This window comes from Humulus lupulus, chromosome 6 (genome assembly GCF_963169125.1).
Source record: "Humulus lupulus chromosome 6, drHumLupu1.1, whole genome shotgun sequence".
Lineage (NCBI taxonomy): Eukaryota > Viridiplantae > Streptophyta > Magnoliopsida > Rosales > Cannabaceae > Humulus > Humulus lupulus.
Genome location: NC_084798.1, coordinates 142,047,759 through 142,066,624, shown reverse-complemented (window position 1 = coordinate 142,066,624; position 18,866 = coordinate 142,047,759). Strand labels below are relative to the sequence as shown.

General features: G+C 33.1%; 2 protein-coding genes and 1 long non-coding RNA gene across 3 annotated transcripts; 1 reads left to right on the top strand and 2 right to left on the bottom strand.

Annotated features, from left to right (window-relative positions):
* Window positions 1-6,141: 6,141 nt before the first annotated feature.
* LOC133782570 (uncharacterized) lies at window positions 6,142-8,194 on the top strand. The gene is made up of 2 exons (XR_009870590.1): window positions 6,142-6,933; window positions 7,082-8,194. It is a non-coding gene; the product is annotated as an uncharacterized LOC133782570 (long non-coding RNA).
* A 375-nt stretch (window positions 8,195-8,569) lies between these two features.
* LOC133782569 (G-type lectin S-receptor-like serine/threonine-protein kinase At1g11300) lies at window positions 8,570-12,307 on the bottom strand. The gene is made up of 7 exons (XM_062221899.1): window positions 10,914-12,307; window positions 10,680-10,829; window positions 10,198-10,397; window positions 9,843-10,053; window positions 9,499-9,736; window positions 9,267-9,414; window positions 8,570-9,175 (listed from the first exon to the last, which is right to left on the bottom strand). The coding sequence occupies exons 1-7, from the start codon at window positions 12,232-12,234 to the stop codon at window positions 8,858-8,860; spliced, it is 2,586 nt and encodes an 861-aa protein (XP_062077883.1). The 5' UTR covers window positions 12,235-12,307; the 3' UTR covers window positions 8,570-8,857.
* Window positions 12,308-16,447: 4,140 nt separating this feature from the next.
* LOC133785505 (uncharacterized) lies at window positions 16,448-17,917 on the bottom strand. Its single transcript, XM_062224733.1, has one exon. The coding sequence runs from the start codon at window positions 17,915-17,917 to the stop codon at window positions 16,448-16,450; it is 1,470 nt and encodes a 489-aa protein (XP_062080717.1).
* Window positions 17,918-18,866: the final 949 nt, after the last annotated feature.

Genomic DNA, 18,866 nt, shown 5'->3' with positions numbered 1-18,866 from the left:
CTTTGATTAAGTATTTATATTAAAATTTAAATAATAATAATAAAATGTCTTGTCACATAATTTGCATAACAATTGATCAAGTTAAGGTTTTCTTCTATGTCTAGTTCTCTAAACCAGAAGCTGGAGTAACACATGTGCTGGTAACTGGTGGAGCTGGCTATATAGGTTCTCATGCTTCACTAAGGCTGTTAAAGGACTCATACCGTGTAACCATAGTGGTATGGTATTTCGTTATTTTCTCTGTCTTATAGTTATACTTTTAAGTAATGCATAATTTCTTTTCTAAGCATTAGATGAAGACATCAAAAGCCTCTGAAGTTTCCTATTGATCCTACTTTCTGTGTTGCCTTGCTTCTAGGCAACTAAGGGATCTCTATACTAATACTAAACTCTTTGATGCCAAAGCACCTCCACACACATGAACCAAATAACAAATACACAAATACAACAAACAAATGACAAAACTCTGAAAAATTAATGCAGAAACGCAAACAAAGAAATACAGAGATCCTACATCCAATCCAAGGTTGGGAGTTTAGCTCCCTACTCTTTCCACTGTGAATGAAGAATAAAGAATTTTCTCTCAGCTCAAGGATTTTTTCAACATTTATTTTTTCGATGAAAGAGTAATAGGCTTTATTTTATATAGGCAAGTACATTACAAGTAAACAAATGGCTGACCAATGAGAAAATAACAGCTGTAACATAAGCCACAATGCCAATTCCAAAATTGGTCTCTTTCTAGGCATAGCAACTACCCTTTAAACTTTTAATAAGGGATGAGTATATGTCTAACATACACAGTTTTTTTTTAAGCAAAATAAACATGTTCACATGAAACTGAAAGATAGAGGAGCTCAAAAGGAGAAATGCCACTGAGTTGAAGGGTCACAATAAAATTGAATTTTTCTGTAATCTATTGAGTGAAATAGTGAGTAAAAAATAAATTATAGAATTGGTTAAGTTGATGCTAACTCTGGTCATAATACAAGGAAATAATAGAAATCAAAACATAGTATTTATATCAAATAATATCTCATAGAAATTCTTCTCTTCTGTTGTTCAGATGAGAAAGCTATTAGACCAAAAAGAGACACCTTTAAACAAATATACATATTATAGACCAAGCCATGCTAAGTGAAGCTAATTTCAGCAACAAAAATTAACAAGTTCTTCTATTATAGCTAACAAAATATAAGCAACAAAAATATAATTTTGGACTTTTTCTGAGAAGACTTTGATACCATATTATGAGGTCAGTTTTGTTTTCCCTTAGACCATTCAGATTGTGCTGTTTTCTATATCAGATTCTAAATCTCTAAAATTAAAAACAGATAAAAAAAAAAGTAAAAAACATCAAAAGCCTCTGAAGTTTCCTATTGATCCTCCTTTCTGTGTTGCCTTGCTTCTAGGCAACTAAGGGAAAGAAACAAAAAATGAACAAATAATTCCTGCTGTACACTAAGCCATATGGTCCTACACACCTAGATCACTCACTGATAGTAACTATTTTTTTTCTATGAATTATTTTTGTATTTAGTATTGTTAATATGATTCTTCTTACAAGTTTAGTTCATACGATATTTCTATTTTATGAACTAAGGGAGGGAAAACTATTAGAACACAGGAGAAAAGTGAGGTATTTTATTTTTATTTTCTATATTTTTATGTTTGATATGCTATTTGTATTAAATTAATAGTTGTTGGAACTAAATCTGTTGATATGCTCTGTTTGTAAAATTAATTTTATTGGCTCTATTGTTCAGATAAACGTTTCTTAGGATTGGGATTCAGCTATTTTGTGTTCCTTTTTTGTTTAACTAGGAGTGTACGAGACTCTTGAGCTAAGGGATGGAGGATAAGACTCTTGTGTTCCTTTTTTGTTTTGATAAGTAAAGGTAGCCATGTTTTCCTATATCATATTTAAATGTGATTATTTGATTTTTATTTTTGCTGATTTTTCTACAATGTGATTAAATGTATTTTATTATTGTAATAACAAAGATGCAAAGTATAAAAGGAGTTGTTTTAAGCAGTTATGGATTATGGTTTTAGTTCACCTTAAGATTTTTCAAGTTCACTTTGTATTTAGTTGATTGATGACTAAATTTCTATGGTTTCGATTTTCCCCACATGGGTTTCGATTCTACTTTCAAATTTCTATGGTTTTTGAAGTTTATTAAATATACATCAAATAACTAACAGAAAATCAGAAAACATTCCAGCCATATTTATTAACCAACCATCAATCATTATCAATTCAAAATATTCAATCAACACACAAGTTTTCTTCCTTATCTCGCCGCAGCACACAAATTTCTCAGAACCTACTTCACTAATACACACAAGTTCTCAACCTTCCGTTATCACCGCAGCACACAATAATAATAATCTCAGAACCTACTTCACTATGGATGAATATCTAAGATATTCAAACTCCTCTAACATTTGCAAAGTATTTTAACAAAAATAAAAGAAAACATACCTCTTGCAAACTGCTGCAAATAAAGTTCCCTCCAATTCTGAATTTCTGAAAGAGTTAAAGAAATTTAGAAACTTGTGTAGAGAACCCAATAAATCAAAAATTCATGTCACAATTATCTCATATTGAAAGAACAACATGCTTATAAGATCAAAATAAAAATTACATGAACATAGACATAGACATAGATATTATTTACATACTCAAATGATCATTGGTTAAAAAATATAATAACCTCCTTTAGTTCAGCTCTTATTCAGTTTTTTTTTTTTTTTTAACAAAGAAAACTAAACCATCTTATAGATTTCAATGCTCAGAAACCACTGTCTCTGTGATCACTCATTCTATGATATTTCGAATGTTGGTAGCTAAGTCAACAGATTATACATAGTAAACAAATTATACATAGTAGCTAAATAAATTTCTAAAATGTCCTTGTCCCCTCCACTACTATATGCATATCTACTCATCTTTGAACTTGTACTAATGAAAGCTGGTTTTTTCTCCTGTGTAGGTCATTCTGAGTCCTTTGGTTGATAGCTTTAAACTTATTAGAAGCTAAAGAGAAGCTTCACTAATGGTTTTTCTCTTGTAATACAAAATTTACAAGACATGTAATATGTCTTGATGATAAACTTTTGAGTTTGGTGAGATGAGAAGATGATTAATTGTAAAGCTAATTTGGTATTTTCTATACAACGGTTGACTTTACCTTAATTGGATCTCTCTCTCTTTATATATAATTTAACTTGTGGTATAATTATTGGTAGACTAAAGTTTCATTTAAAGCCACGTGGGGCAAGATTTGTTATCACAAATGGAATACATTCACTGACTTTTAATCTAAGGTCTTCAGTAAAAAATAAATAAAAATTAGGAGATTATATTAAGATTAGCCAACTTGAATACTAATTAATTAGATATTCCAACAATGTGATCTGGGAAATTAATGACAATGGTGTACTATGTAGATGTAAACACTAATAACACTCTCATTCTTACAATGACAATAACATGGGCCATACCCTTATTATTATTATATTGAAGAAAGAAAATAATAATTGAATTAGAAATAAATTGAGACAACATTTCAGCGTCTGATTAGGTGGTTGGAAGATATTAATATACATAGTAAGCTGCAGGTTTTGGCATGCATCAACCAATCTTTCTTATTTGTGAGTTCAAAACTGCATAATTAATACACGCCACTTGAGTCATACAAGCAAGATAACATGACTAGTGTATATATGGATACACGACTGTTATGTATTAGAGGACTTAGGAATTTAAGTACATAAAGAACAATTGAGTATAGTATTAGGTTAACAAAGTTCAGGTAAAACAGAATGTGATATGGCTGTGTGATAACAGTAGAAATTAGGGCCAGCAGATACTTATATCGAGCCCATTACCAACCAAACTATAGTGTGGATCTACACATAGACAATCCTTAACAAATAAGATGGTGACCGAGGCTGGACCACAGCCATCACTTTATAACTGAGTAGGAAACTAAATTTAACTTTGTAATGCTACAGTTCCTAAATCTCAGGAATATGCACAAGAATGCTAAATATGCATCGCATAGGAAAAATAAGCTTACCAAAAATGCAGATATGACAGTTGTAACAGAAGCATCAATGAATCCCTCCCAAGTTTTTTTTTGGAGATGATTTGATCAATGGGGTTCTTCCAAAAAAGAACCCAAAGAAATATGCAGCAATGTCGTTGATAACTATAAGTGTTGCTGGACTGGGAGAAGAAACCTGCATGCATATTTGACGGTGCATCAAGAAAGAGAAACAAGATTTGGAAAAAAAATAAAAAAGAGTCTACATTGAAGACACATAAAGATCAAATTTGGGGAATAACAATCTTACATAAATAAGCTCAGCATTTCCATAAAATATTAAGCATGTCCAGACGGAGAGGCAGAGAGACGGAGATGAGAGGCAGAGAGACGGAGAGGAGAGGCAGTGAACACAAAATATAATATCAGGCAGGAGACGCAACTACTGTCCAGACGGAGAGGCAGAGAGACGCGACTCTGGAGCGAGTCTTCGTGAGGCAGAGATAAGTTAAGGGCGGAGAGACTTCGGTGAGGGCGGAGAGGGCGGAGAGGGCTTCGTGAGTGAGAGATGGAGGCTGAGAGAAAGGGTAACTTAGAGAAAGGTTTGAGAAAATCTGAGAGAAAGGGAATTTGGCATAAATTCATTTTGCCGCCTGGGATTTTAGTCATATGGCGCCAAAAATTTTAATCCCCACTATTCATCAGTTCCGTGTTTTTTAATCCCCCATTAATAATAGCACTTTTTAAAATATGCTATTCTTTAATGTAATATATACTCAATATTGTTGTAGTGGGAGGAGAAAGAATCCAATCACACACAACAAATAAACAAAATCAATATCATATAATCAAGAAAAAGAGATTAGACAAACAAAAATACAAGAAAACATACTCTAGACTTGGTTCCTCTTCACCTTCTTCTTCTTTCTTCCTTTCTTTCTTCTTATCCCTCTCTCACTACACGCCACACTCTCTCTCTCTATCTCTCTCTCTAGGTCACGGCAGCCACACAAAATGCCCTCCTCTTCCTTTCCTTTCCTCTTTATTCAACTCTCTCAATAAAGCCTCACCAACACAAAATGGTAAGTTTCCTATTTCTATTTTATTTTCTCTTAATTTTCTTATTATTTTATTTTATGATAATAGATATAAGGAATAAAGGGTGATCACATCCTATCCTAAAATAGATAGTTTCTTCCAATATTTGATTTTATTGCCTTAGAAAAATAAATGGAAAAATCAATCCCTTTCCCACTACACACTACACGTCCAAGCACATTCCTTTCCCTTTTTTTTATTTAACTAAAATAAATCCAATAAAGGAAAGAGTGTGTAGAAAATCTACACATGTGTACCATGTTACCATGTACTAGCACATACTAAATCACTAGGGTGCATCACTATCTACCATGCACCTTAGCGCATTCAACCATAACTCACATAATTACCTCAATTGTCACACTCATTAAAATGTAACAGTAATAGTAAAATAAACATGTTACACAATTATTTACTTATTAAATTAATTAACCAAACAAACAATTAACAAATTTAAATTCAAAAGATTATACCAAACAATTCTAACAATTAAACAAACAATAAAATAAAACAAACAACAACTAAATAAAATAAACAACATGTAAATAAAACAATTCATCACACTTAACATTTAAATAAAATAAATCACAAAATTTAAATAATTTAAAAAAAAAATTTGGTGCGCTACATTTTCATATATATATCATGATTCTTATTTATCTTAGAAAAGAAATATGTGATTTTAATTGAGAAAGTTAATTTTGAAATTAAATGTATATTTTATATTAAAGTTTTTGGAAAGAATCATGATTAGGTGTCTACATTAACCAAATGCAAGAGTCAATATTTGACCTTTCTATTTTGGGAATCTCGTTCCTTTCATAGAAAATATCAAATACATGTTTATACAAGGCTATTACTATTCAAGTGTATATTTCCTATTCATTATCTGAGTTGTATAGTTCTTATTTAATAAACTAATAAATGTTGGAAATTTTGTTGTCGAAAAATGAATCTAGGATATATTTCAGACCAAGTTCATCATTGATTTGTTGAGTCAACTTCTCCAGCAAATCGGTAACTTTGGAATATTGCATATCATGTGATTGACTTTGATTGTGCAGGTTCAATTTGATAATTGTGAAAGATATCTCTCTAGGCTATAAAATGACGGAATCGAGTCATTTGGTTTCACGACTTTTGAGAATTATTTTGTATCTTTCATTTTTTCCTTGTAATTCAATAGTGTAAAAGCTGGCTAAGCTTCTCTGTTTTATAAGCCTAAGTGTAGCACCTTAGTCTTGTATTTGTAAGTGGCTAACAATTGCACCTTGTGCATACTATTTGATCATATCTCGTTGGGATAATGTGGTTCGAGTGTCTTTAGGAGAAAACAACTACAAGGCTTTCATCGAGAGGAAGAAAGTGAAATCTTCGAGAGAAAACATCACTGAATATTGAAGGAATTTTAGTCGCGAGTGAGTCGACAAACTTGGTGGACTGGTTACTGTCAAGAATGAGAGTTGTAATTAATTGTAATTAGTTGTTAACAAAGCTGGTTCTGTTAGAGTAGTTAGATTAGTTTTTTAGATAGTTAGTGTTAACTAACTAATTAGTCTTTATGTTTAACAGAACTCTATAAATAAGTTGTAATCCCTTTTCTCAGTTTAATAAGAATCACTTTCTGTTTTTCTGTTTCTTTAACATGGTATCAAAGCTCTGATGCTTCTCTCTGTCGTTCCCCTAAAATTTCTCTTGATCCCGTTCCGCCATGGATTCTCCACCTCCGTCCACGGCAACTCAGGCCACTTCGTTTGACGCTTCGTCCTCTTCGTTTGTTCCAGTAATTTTCTCACATAAACTTGCTACAAAATTAGATCATGATAATTTCCTTCTATGGAAACCTCAAGTCCTTTCTGCCATTAGAGGCCACAAGTTACAGAACTACATCTCTGATTCTTACACTTCTCCTCGATTTCTCTCTGAAACAGCTCGGACTGCAGGTGAGGTTAACCCAGCCTTTGCGAATTGGGATCAGCAAGATCAATTGCTCTATTCCTGGTTGTTATCGTCTATGACAGAACCAATTCTCACTCGTGTCGTTCGAAGTGGTACATCTGCGAAGCTTTGGTCGGTTCTTGAAACCTATTTTGCATCTTAAACGGAGGCCAAGATTGATCAATGTACAACGGAGCATCAGAATATCAAGAAAGGGTCACAATCTCTTACTGACTATCTCCTCAAGGTTCGATCCCTAATTGATAAACTCAACTCAGTAAGACACATTACTACTACCAAAGATCATATCACTGCAATCTTTCGTGGTCTGCCTTCACCAGATTACGACACTTTTGTTATCTCTGTTAACTCTCGTTCTGAACCGCTTGGTGTGGCTGCTCTTGAAGCTCTTCTCTTAGCTCAAGAACATCGAATTGAACGACAACATAAAGATTTGGATTCTGCTTCTGTAAATCTTTCCAATTCTAACTTCAAGCCTCGTGGTGCATTTCATTCTAATTCTTCAAGAAATTTTGGACAGGGATTTCTGAATCCCTTTGCTACTGGACGTGGGGATAATTACTCAAGTTCGATGAATCAATTCCCTCCAGGCAATGGATCTGGTGGACGTGGTGTTTCATATACATCCAATTCTAGCCAAGCACAGTACTGTTCTCATGTCAGCAAACCCAGTTCTACACTCTCGAACCAAGCACATTGAACTGGATTTATTCTTTGTCAGAGAAAAGGTTTTGGCCAAAACTTTGGTGGTCAAACATACTCCTGCACATGAACAAGTCGCTGATGTCCTCACCAAGGCACTGTCACGCACCAGATTTCTTTTTCTTCGATCCAAACTTAGTGTGGCTTCCTTGTCCACCCTAAGTTTGAGGGGGCATGTTAAGAATGAGAGTTGTAATTAATTGTAATTAGTTGTTAACAAAGTTGGTTCTGTTAGAGTAGTTAGATTAGTTTTTTAGTTAGTTAGTGTTAACTAACTGATAAGACTTTATGTTTAACAGAACTCTATAAATAAGTTGTAATCCCTTTTCTCAGTTTAATTAGAATCACTTTCTGTTTTTCTGTTTCTTTAACAGTTACAAAAATATTTGGGGTTCTAGTCAAGAAGGAGTCTTGCTTTACTTAAACTAAATGTATTTTTTGTATTTGTGATAATCTTACTAATCAAATTTATTACTAGTACGTGGTCAAGAAAAACTAAACCACTTAAAAATTTCGTTGAGTTAATTTTTATGTGTTTTCTATTTCTAGTAGTAAGAGCAGAGTTCTAATGTGTTTGAGCAACTTTTCAAAGTCTTCCCGCAACTTTTTATCATTCCGTTTTACTAAAAAATTGCAAATTAAACACTAGGAAATACTACAAACAAATTTTTCCCTGAATAATTATATCATATAAAGAAAATGGTGTATTGTATTTTAATTATTAGGCATATAGGATAAAGAAGTCATTGAGAGTGATCTTAGTCAAAAGCTTCAAATATTAATTGAGCAGCTCTCGATTCAGTGTAAATGATACAAATAATGGAATACTTTGCTTGGAACTTGACCGAGTTTTATAGATGATTAAACAGCACAAAATTTTTGTAAACTGCAACCTCATTGTTAACCATAATAACCAACTGTTTGAAGTGAACAACTAAGAGTCGCCACATGCCATATCTTCACAATGCAAAAAAAGTCTTATACAAAGCTTAACGATGCATTCAAACCAGCACAATGAAATATTGAACATAAGGACACTCCTGAATTTATGGACGTGGTTCAATAGCAGAAACAGTTACAAAGTTTGTAGAGACAATTTCAGCCTCAATCTGAACTGGGTTTGGATCGACCGTAGTGGTAGAATTGAAGAAAGCTGGCTGCTTGGGCTGAGATAAGTCTTGATGATAATTGCTTAGCCACATGACAACCTGAGACATGTTGGGCCTATCGGCTGTACTTTCTTGCACGCAAAGGAGTGCTATATGGATGTATCTTAGCACCATGTCCACATGCATTGTAGACTGATCTTCTAGTAACGGATCCATCAACTCCAATGCTCTGTCACTTGTCCACAATTTCCATGCCTAGAATATTTTTCATCGAAAACAAACACGTCTGGTTTTGTCAATATGATATGACAAAACTTCTACAGTAGAGAGGTAGAAAGATACTCACATATGCAATAATACTACGAGTCTCCCAGTTCGGAAAATTTGTTGCGTTCCTTTTTCCACTCACAATTTCCAACAATAAGACTCCAAAGCTAAAAACGTCGGCTTTGTCTGACACAATGCCTTGAGAATATTCAGGCGACATGTAGCCACTGAACATGAGCACTTAAGTTATTAGTTTACAGAAAATTTTAAATATAAATGATTCCAACATGTGTCTGTATAAATTTACTCACAAAGTTCCACCAGGTGTTTCACTAGCTCTGTGTGGCTGGTTCTCTTTAAGAATTCTTGCCATTCCAAAATCTGATATTCTTGGATTCATGCCTTCATCCAGTAATATGTTATTAGCCTTAAGGTCTCCATGTATTATTCTGATCCTGGAGTACTGATGAAGATAAAGAAGCCCTTGAGATATCCCCTCAATGATTCTAACTCGTATCTCCCATGTAAGAAGGCTGCCCCTTTTTGAATCTATTTACACAGAATATGAGAATAAACAGATTGTTAGTTCACTAGTGTTGGAACATCATGAAAGGGATCTTTCCTGTGCATGTAAATTTTATTAAAAGCTACTAACCAAAGAGGTAAAAATCCAAGCTTTTGTTGCGCATGTATTCATAAATAAGAATTCTTTCTTTTCTTTCAATGCAGCAGCCTAGTAATTTAACAAGATTCCTGTGTCGAAGTCTGGCAATGAGATTTGCTTCAGTTTTGAACTGCTTCTTTCCTTCATGAGATTTTTTTATTTGTCTTTTTACAGCCACCTCATCTCCTTTTATTAATGTTCCCTGAAACAATGGTCCTTAATTTTGTTGTTAGCCAGATAGAAAGTGGAAAACAGCCTACATAACTTGCATACATATATAAAGACACACACACATGTATGTATCTTCCAGATAGAAAGAGATTTAGCTAATGTGAATAAGTCATACCTTGTAAACTAGTCCAGACCCACCCTCTCCAATCTGTTTTTCATCTGAGAAATTATCAGTAGCAGTTGCCACACTTGAGAAGGTAAAAAATACCAACTTGCTTGACTTCTCTCCACCTTTTTTGCGCATTTTAAGTTCAGGAAGCTCGGAGTGGTCATCTCTTAGGCTCATTTCCACATCGAAATGTAACAAATTTTTCCCTGTATGAAGTAAAATTAATACCAAACAAACTATTTTTTTTCTGTCTACTGTGATCTAGTTTTGTTAGATCAGAGCTTTGTAGCATGTCCTTTTAATAGCCTTAAAAAATTGAAATATATCTAACATGATTTTGTTGACTAAAGTGTGATAATTTGATCATATAAATATATATATATATATATTTATTCCTACTGCTACCTTAAAATTGTGTAGTCAGTTATATGTTTCTGTTAGCGTGGTTAGATTGCTCAACAGGCAATGTATCGAAAATTCAAAATTACCTGCTTTCCATCCAAACCTTCTCTGCTTAGTCAAAAGTCTACAAAGAATCAGCAAAACTACAGAACCAACTGATAATATAATCAGCAAATGAACATTTTTAATTCCTTTCTTCTTTTTCATTTTAACACTCCCATTTGTTTCATGTGTGACTGCAAAAAATAGAAAAGGTTAATGTTATGTGAAAATATACTCTGGAAACTAAATGACAAAGTTTATATATTTAATTCTCTCACCAGAAATGACTTTCATATGACTAATCTCAAAACCAGCAGCAAGTCTGAGAGAAAGTTTTCTTGTATTCCTGTGTTTATGGTTCGAATGTTGCCTCAGATTGAAGAATGAAGCAGTATTCCATAATAAGCATCCACTCTGTTCATCGTAAGCATAAACAATGAGAGAACAATTTTTCAAGCAAGCTGATTTGCAGCCTGAATCATTCCCAACATCGAACTTCAAGGCTCCATTTGGAAACTCAGTAGTTGAAATAGGAAAGAAATTATCAGCATTTAGATTGAGATTACTGCACTTTAATTCAATCTTCCTCTTACAGCTTATAGGATTCTCTCCTAAAGTCGAATTATCAACACGCTTGGACCCAGGCAAACAGCTACATGACTTAGTGGTCTCATTGCAATTACTATAAGCTCCACATAGTGAATACCAGCATCTGGACCATATCCATGTGCAAAGTTTGGTTTGTGCTGAACATGACTGTAGCTTAAGCTGCCCTGATTCATCCAACACTAGCCGAGAAATTTGACCAGAGGAATCATTTTGAGGATTGATGCCAAGATAAAGCTTCCCTTGAAAGCTTTTATTCAAAATCATACCTAACATGGACCCTTCATTCTCATTTGCATCACCACCACTTGTATTGGACCTGTCCTTGATGACTAGCTGCTTCTTTGATGAATCTAATATTAGGGAAAAGTTACCTGGAGTAGGATCAGCTTCACTTTTCCATGATAGTAAAGAAGAAGAATCCCACATAAATGTCATTCCAGTCAAAAGGGAATGTGTAGGATAGTCAAAACTTTGCCATAATAGACCATGATCATCTTCTGAGCTATTGCTTTCTTTCAGTACAAGATTACCTGAATCCGTTAGCATGGCGAATGTATCTTTTCCTCTTGAGGTGTTGGTCACCATGTAGATCTTTTTTCCATCAGAAATCACAATGTTTCCTTCAAGGTTGATAGTGAGGATAGCAGAGGAACTAAGGAGAGGGTAATCTCTGTTAGCAATCCAAACACAGTACTCAGAAACTCTCTTCTTGAATAACCATATTCCGACGTAGAGATTAGTGGTGTTTTTAGGAGAGAAGAAACCAAGTTCAAAGCTTCCACTAGCAGATACTATGCTCTGTGATACATTAATCATTTGACCTTTTTGGATTTTGTTGGGAATACTGCTAGTGATCTTAGCATTGATGCTTGACAAAGTACTCAAGCATACTAAAACTAGCAGGCAGACTTGAATGCTAGAAGCAGGAGATTCAGTACTCTTTTGGAATACCATAGTTTTGTGCATGTTGGAAATGGTTTGTAAGCACATACTGCTTCCTAAACCTTACAAATAGGCCTATGTAAAGTCTGTGAGACCAGCTAGGAGTGTTTTTAGGCGCGTTATCAGAGTTTTGATACTTGTTTATTATATTTATATTACCTCTATTAACACCTACACTATTGCAAGCAATCATAAATTATTATATATCTCTTCTGTATAAAAAATTATTTATTTATTTAATTTAAATAAATAAATAATTAAACAAAATAAAATAAGAAATTTTTGAGATATTTTACAATGATAATTATTTAAAATAATAAAAATGATATATTTTATAATTTAAATAAAATTTAATTAAACTTATAATATATAATAATTTGTTGTCACTGTCAAATTCAAAAACTTAATATTACATTAAACTTATAATATATAATCATTTGTTGTCACTGCCAAATTAAAAAACTAGAACAAATATAAACTTAAGCAAAAAAATAAATAAATAAAAATTAATTAATTAAAATAAAATATTTTTAAGATATTTTATGATAATTTAAATAATTAAATCATATCTATTTAAAAATAATACAGACATACAAATAATTTTTTTATTTTATAAAGTTGTGTGATAGTTTATTTTTTATCATGTGATTGGAGCTATTTTTCTTCATCAAATTGTTTAAAGGACATTGCGAGATATATTAGAAACTAAAAATAGTTGATGCATATATACTACTGTCTAAACTATGGCTTTTCCTATTCTTATTTTATTTCTATTATTAATTTATTTTTAAATATTATTGTATTTAATATATATGTCATGTAAGCGTGTAAATATATATATATCTATGTCAATGTTGTGTTTAGATATCATATATGTAAACATTATTGATATAAATATTTATATATACTATAGAACTATAATTCATTCTATTATATATATATATATATATTTAAAAAAACCGGTGAACCAATTTTTATTAAAATTGTAGACAATGTTTATAACATTAAAACTAAACAAACGTGCATGTCACGTTACTTCTACCTAGTATATATATATATATATTTATATAGGGCTTGGCTACAATAGTTTATACTTTTTACGTATTATCATGGTGAACCGTATATTTTTACACATGTGCATAAATTATGATCCTAGTTTTTTTTACATAACAGTGTTTATGGTAGTCATAGCGAACCTCCGCCAAATTTCAAAAAATTCAGAATAATTTAGGAGGCCAAAACAGGGTTCCAAACTTTTAGTATCGTTACATGTGCAAATATTATTTTAAACCCTACTTTCGACACCCTAAATTATTCAGATTTTCCTGAAAATTTTGAGGATCTCTTTGACTATAATGAACACCATCATGTAAAAAATATGTATAAAAATGTATGATTTACCATGATAGTGCACAAAAATGTGGATCATTGTAACCGTATTATATCATATTTGCAATTAGTCATGCTAAATTAGTAATGTAGCACACCGAAAAGACACAAGTGAATTATTCTTCGGGGCTTTAATTAGTTGTAGAAAATTATTGAGCAAGTGAAAATAATTCACACCATCTCATAACACGTTCTTTTTTGTTTGTTTGTTTATGTAAAAATTATTGAGCAAATTATTGCTCCATCCTTTCTCTTCATTGTAGGTAAGTAATTAATGGTGGTTCTTTTCATTTTATTCCTCGTAGTGAGAACAAAGCAGTTCAAACTTTAACAAATTTAATACGAGTCATTGAAGTAACTTGTATTGGGTTTTCCTTTTACTCCTTGCTTTATCACAACTCTCAAAATTTACCATTTCCAAGTACAAAACGATCTTCATAAAAATAAAAATAAAATACAAAAGAAAAAAATCAATAATGGTTCTGAGATAAAACAAAATCTCTGATCAATCACATGCAGATAAATTTTTGTAAATATGGTGATGGAACACTTCTAAATAGTAAATGCATACGACAACTATTAACACCTCAGGGGGGCCACTAAAATTCCCATAGTAGACCATACCAATTGTCTGCTAACTCTATCTTACTAGCTAGTAACATCTTAATTTTGTATTTTTCCTATCATCCGCTTATAATAATTTCAGTATGCTGTTGGAGTTGGAGCAACTGTCATAGTCACCTTGGCCTCCTGCCGGTACCAACATGAGATTTAATTTGTGAACGTCTTTCTTGTCTCGTTACATATATATATATATATGCCATATTAATTATCCTCACAAATTTACTTATAAAGTTTTTTGTTTTTTACTCCTTGGAAGATGTATTGAATGTAATTTTATTGAATCAAGCCAGCACTTGCCACATGGTCAATACAATCACAGATTACATCATTTGTAAGAACATGATAATCATCCTTATAACTCAAACTTGCAAGAATATAGGCTACTTACTTTGTTACTGCCACGGGTAACAAAGCAACAAAAACCAACTCCACAAGACAGCATTAAAGATGGATATCACTAATCAAAATAGCATCTGCTGCCAGGGATGGAGCAACTCATGGCTCAAAATAGGCTCAAGCGGACACTCGAAATTTTTGGAAAAAAAATAATGCGTATATAAATATATAATTTTATTCTATGTATTTGATTTTATTAAGGTTTTTTGGCTAAAATCTTATATCAATAATAAAAATAACTAGTCTAGTTTTAGGGTCACATTTTTTCGTCTAATTACTCTTTAGAAGTATATAAGTCCATAATGGACGATTGATTTGTGAAGCCCAATTAATATAAAATTCATATTTAATTTACGGGTGAAATTCCGTTTTTTATGATTACCAACTTAATTATTTAAATTAAATAATTAATTGTTGAACTGTTACAGAAATGTTTAAACAGATACAAAGACTGTTTGAACAGAAATCAGATATGTTTAAACAGTTTGTGACCAGAAGATAAAAACGAACATAAAGTAAAGAACACACGAATTTTTACGTGGTATCAGCAATCTTTGCAGATTGCTACTAGTCCACGAGGCCACGCCCAGAGAATGAAATTTATTAGAAGAATATCTAAATGATTACAAAACCAAATTGACTTATACAAATAAAGACTCCCTCTTGAATTTGTCGCAACTGTTGTAATCTAAACTCCTAATCAAATTTCTGAAGTGCTAGGATCTTGAACTCCCTTCAAATCATAACACTTGCACTTTTCCTCCTGAAAAGTGACTCACGAACAAGACTTCTCCCGAAGCTTGATGACCAATGTCCAAGTGTGTTCAACCTGCACAATTAACATAAAGAAAACAATACAGAAGTACACTGTAATAAACCACTAAGAACTTGTTGGACTCAAGTTCTTCACATAATCAAAAGTCTCTCTAAAACTTGAAAAATATTTGGAAAATAATATACCAAGAGAGATGATTAAAAACCAACGACCTAAGGATGATTATATACATTTTAGAATCCCTTTAGGTCGTGGAAAACAAATCAGAAATCAAACAGCCAATAAATGGAAAATCTTCCAAAACAGGAAAGTCAGAATCTGTTCAAACAGACTGGCAATCCGTTCAAACAGATTCATTGAACCTGGACAGTTTTTCAACCCAGTTTCCTTAAATAAATAAGGAAACAATATATCATTTATTATTGCAAGCTGTACACGATTTCTGGGCAACCAAATCAGATAAATGAAAATAAATACTAATAATTTCCATATAAACCAATTTCAAGAAAATATATTCTTTTATAGGAAATTATATATTTATTTTATATTCATATATAGAATAATCTGATTTATATCACACAAAACAGGAAACTAACTATTTTCGAAATGTACCAAAATATTACAAAACAGGAAACTACTAATTTCGAAAATACCCTTTTAATTAATTTTGTCATTATTGTCAAATATGCCAATAAAGGATTTTACAATCTCCCCCTTTGGCAATTTGATAGACAGAATTAATTCAAAAACCTGCAACACAAATGTTAGTGATAAGTAAAGAGAAAGAACTCCCCCTGCAAACATGCATGAACTTATAACAAACATGTAAATATACTAGACTTAACTCCCCCTCAAAATAAGAAGGTCCAGAGTTAAACAAAACAACAAACAACCAGGTTTTTGAAATAGTACTACTCTCCCCCTTTGTGTCTTTCAAAGAAGCCAAAGAACCATAAAACAAAAAAGAGTATCAATGTTTAATGGATAAGACCTAAAATAAAACTAAACAACTGGATCTTTGGACAGAGATTGAATAGCCTCCAACACAGAACGTTGCAATCCTTCAAGTAACATCACTCAAGCAGTCAAAGAATAAACAGAGGCTCGAACAGCAGCTATTTCGGTTGCAACAAGTCCTGAATCTGTGGCAACAAAGGAGGAGGCATGAGGAATGTCATCCGAGGCAATCTTCAGGGATTGGGGCTTGACTTTCTTGGAGGACGGAGCAGCAGTGGCTTCAGTAGGAGGGGCAGAGGCCTTGTAGGAAGCAGCAGTAGTGGGTGCCACCAAGTCTTCTTGATCACGTTGGAGATCTTTTTTCTGCATACTCAACACTTTATAAATAACATGAGGAAAAGGAAGATTCAAGTTTTTCCTGTTACCTTTGCGAAACCCAATGATTTGATCATGAATAACTGAAGCCAAATTTATGCAAAGACTGGTCCCCACCTTGTACAAAAATGATGCCATCTTAAAAGAGATAGTGGCGGTGTGAGAAGTGGGCTTCCAATTTGTTGTGGCAAACTTATGGAGGACAACATAAGTGTAGGTGAGATTGGAGACTGAGATGACTGTATTAGACGGCCATACCATTTTTTGACCTACCAGCTCAGTGATAACCATGTCCTTGTCAAGAGAAGCACCATCTACATCATCCTCGACATCAAGGGAAAGATGCAAAGCAAGAGCAATGTCTTGAGGAGAAAAAGAGAACCAATGGCCCCTAACAAACACTTTGTTATACAGAGGAGATGAAGGTTCAATAATTTCATTAGTAAGATTGGCATAGAATTCCTTGACTATTCTATCCACAAAACCATAAAATTTAACCAAAGAACCTGTCCATTGTCGATCTTGAAGCATTGTTAGCACACCAAAAGGACGATGATCACTCAAGACATAATTTCTTTCAATGATAAATTTCCTTTGAGCATATAGAACCATATCACGTGCATTATCATTATAGCAAAAAATGGAAGAATAAGGTTTGAAATTTACACCTGAACGTTTTGGAGAAGGTGTAGAACCAGAAATAGGTTTTTTCCCTTTAGCTTTGGATGTCAAAGGAGATGCATTTTGGTCTGAGTCAGATTCGGCTTCTTGTTCAGAGGGGACAATGTCTTCTTTTTCTGGCTCATCGGACTCAGCCTCTGATTCTGCATTGTCAAGAACCGTTTCATCACACAATGTGGTATCATGGGTTGCTTCAGATTCTGACTTTTCTTCCTCAGGATCAGATTCGAAGGTAGACAGTGAAGGGGGATGAGCTTTTAATTTTTTCTTGGCAGCAGACAAGGGAGAAAGAGACGCGTCCAACCCCAATTTCCTTTTGGGAGTCACAGAATTTTTCTTGGACTGACTCGGCTTCAAAGGCAATTTGAGCAACCCAGCAGCAGCAGCTTTGGAAGAGGATGAAACAGATTTCGATTTTGCCCTAGCCTCCAAAGACGAATCAAAAGGAAGAGGAGAATGGTCCTTGGCTCGAGAGGGCACCACCACTTCAGATGGTGGTGCAGCAATGTCAGCAGAGATATCTGGAAACACCATAGGGTGTTCATGAGAGAGCGAAAAAAACCTGCTTGCGTGCCTTGGATTTGCAGGACTTTCCAATAGATGTGGGAGCTGCTGGAACAGAAAGAGGCGCTGTTGACACAGACAGAGGAGGCGAAGGAGATGGCACCTTTCGGGATTGAGAAACAGGGATCTTCTTGGAGGAAGCACCACGAGTTCTTACCATTTTTTTCTCTGAAAATCAAAAACACTTACAAGAAAATGAGAGAAAAAAAATATAGAAGGAGAAGAGATAACTGAGTGAAATCGTGGGTGAGAAGAAATAGGGTAATGGCGTGCCTTTTTAAATATATTACTTACCCAAAATGAATACCCACGGCAAAAAGAGGTTTCCCTTTTTTATTAATTTTTTTTTTTAATTAAACAAGAAAAGGAAACAATCTTGAAGACACACGATCCACATAGAACCTTACCTTTTTTTTTATGCTATAAAAAGGAAAATGACAATCCAAAAAAGGTAACAAAAAAAATACCCCACACGATCTTCTTATTGACATTTTCCCCCATTTTTTATCAACAATTTTAAACAAGGTACAAGACAATAAAGATACAAATCATGATATTCCAAAATGAGAAAGAAGACAAAAATAAATTCCTTGGAGACAAAGAATATATTAAATCACACAATTAAATGCATAATTTCACAAAATCACCACAATGATTTGGTCCACCATGAATTTCCTTGTCAAATTTTTTTTTTTTGATTATTATTTTTTTATTTTATATATATGCACAAAAATAAAAACTCAACCAAAAAAAAATCTGCTTTGATCAATGAGAGTCATCTTGATAAGAATAAAATCAAGCAAATGAAAATAAGTGTTAGTGTAAACCATAGATAAGAAAACTTGTGAAAATGAAAAATTAGAAAGAATGTTAGAGAGAAATAAAGCACAATTCAGTCACAAGCACATATTCTTAAGTG

What these genes read in the sequence shown, in the direction of transcription:
- LOC133782569 (XM_062221899.1), bottom strand. Translation starts at nt 12,234, where the DNA reads ATGTGCTTACAAACCATTTCCAACATGCACAAAACTATGGTATTCCAA. An exon ending in GAAACACCTGGTGGAACTTT is followed by an intron (nt 9,415 to 9,498) that starts GTGAGTAAATTT and finishes GCTCATGTTCAG; the next exon opens with TGGCTACATGTCGCCTGAAT. An exon ending in CTCGTAGTATTATTGCATAT is followed by an intron (nt 9,176 to 9,266) that starts GTGAGTATCTTT and finishes AAAATATTCTAG; the next exon opens with GCATGGAAATTGTGGACAAG.
- LOC133785505 (XM_062224733.1), bottom strand. Translation starts at nt 17,917, where the DNA reads ATGGTGTTTCCAGATATCTCTGCTGACATTGCTGCACCACCATCTGAA.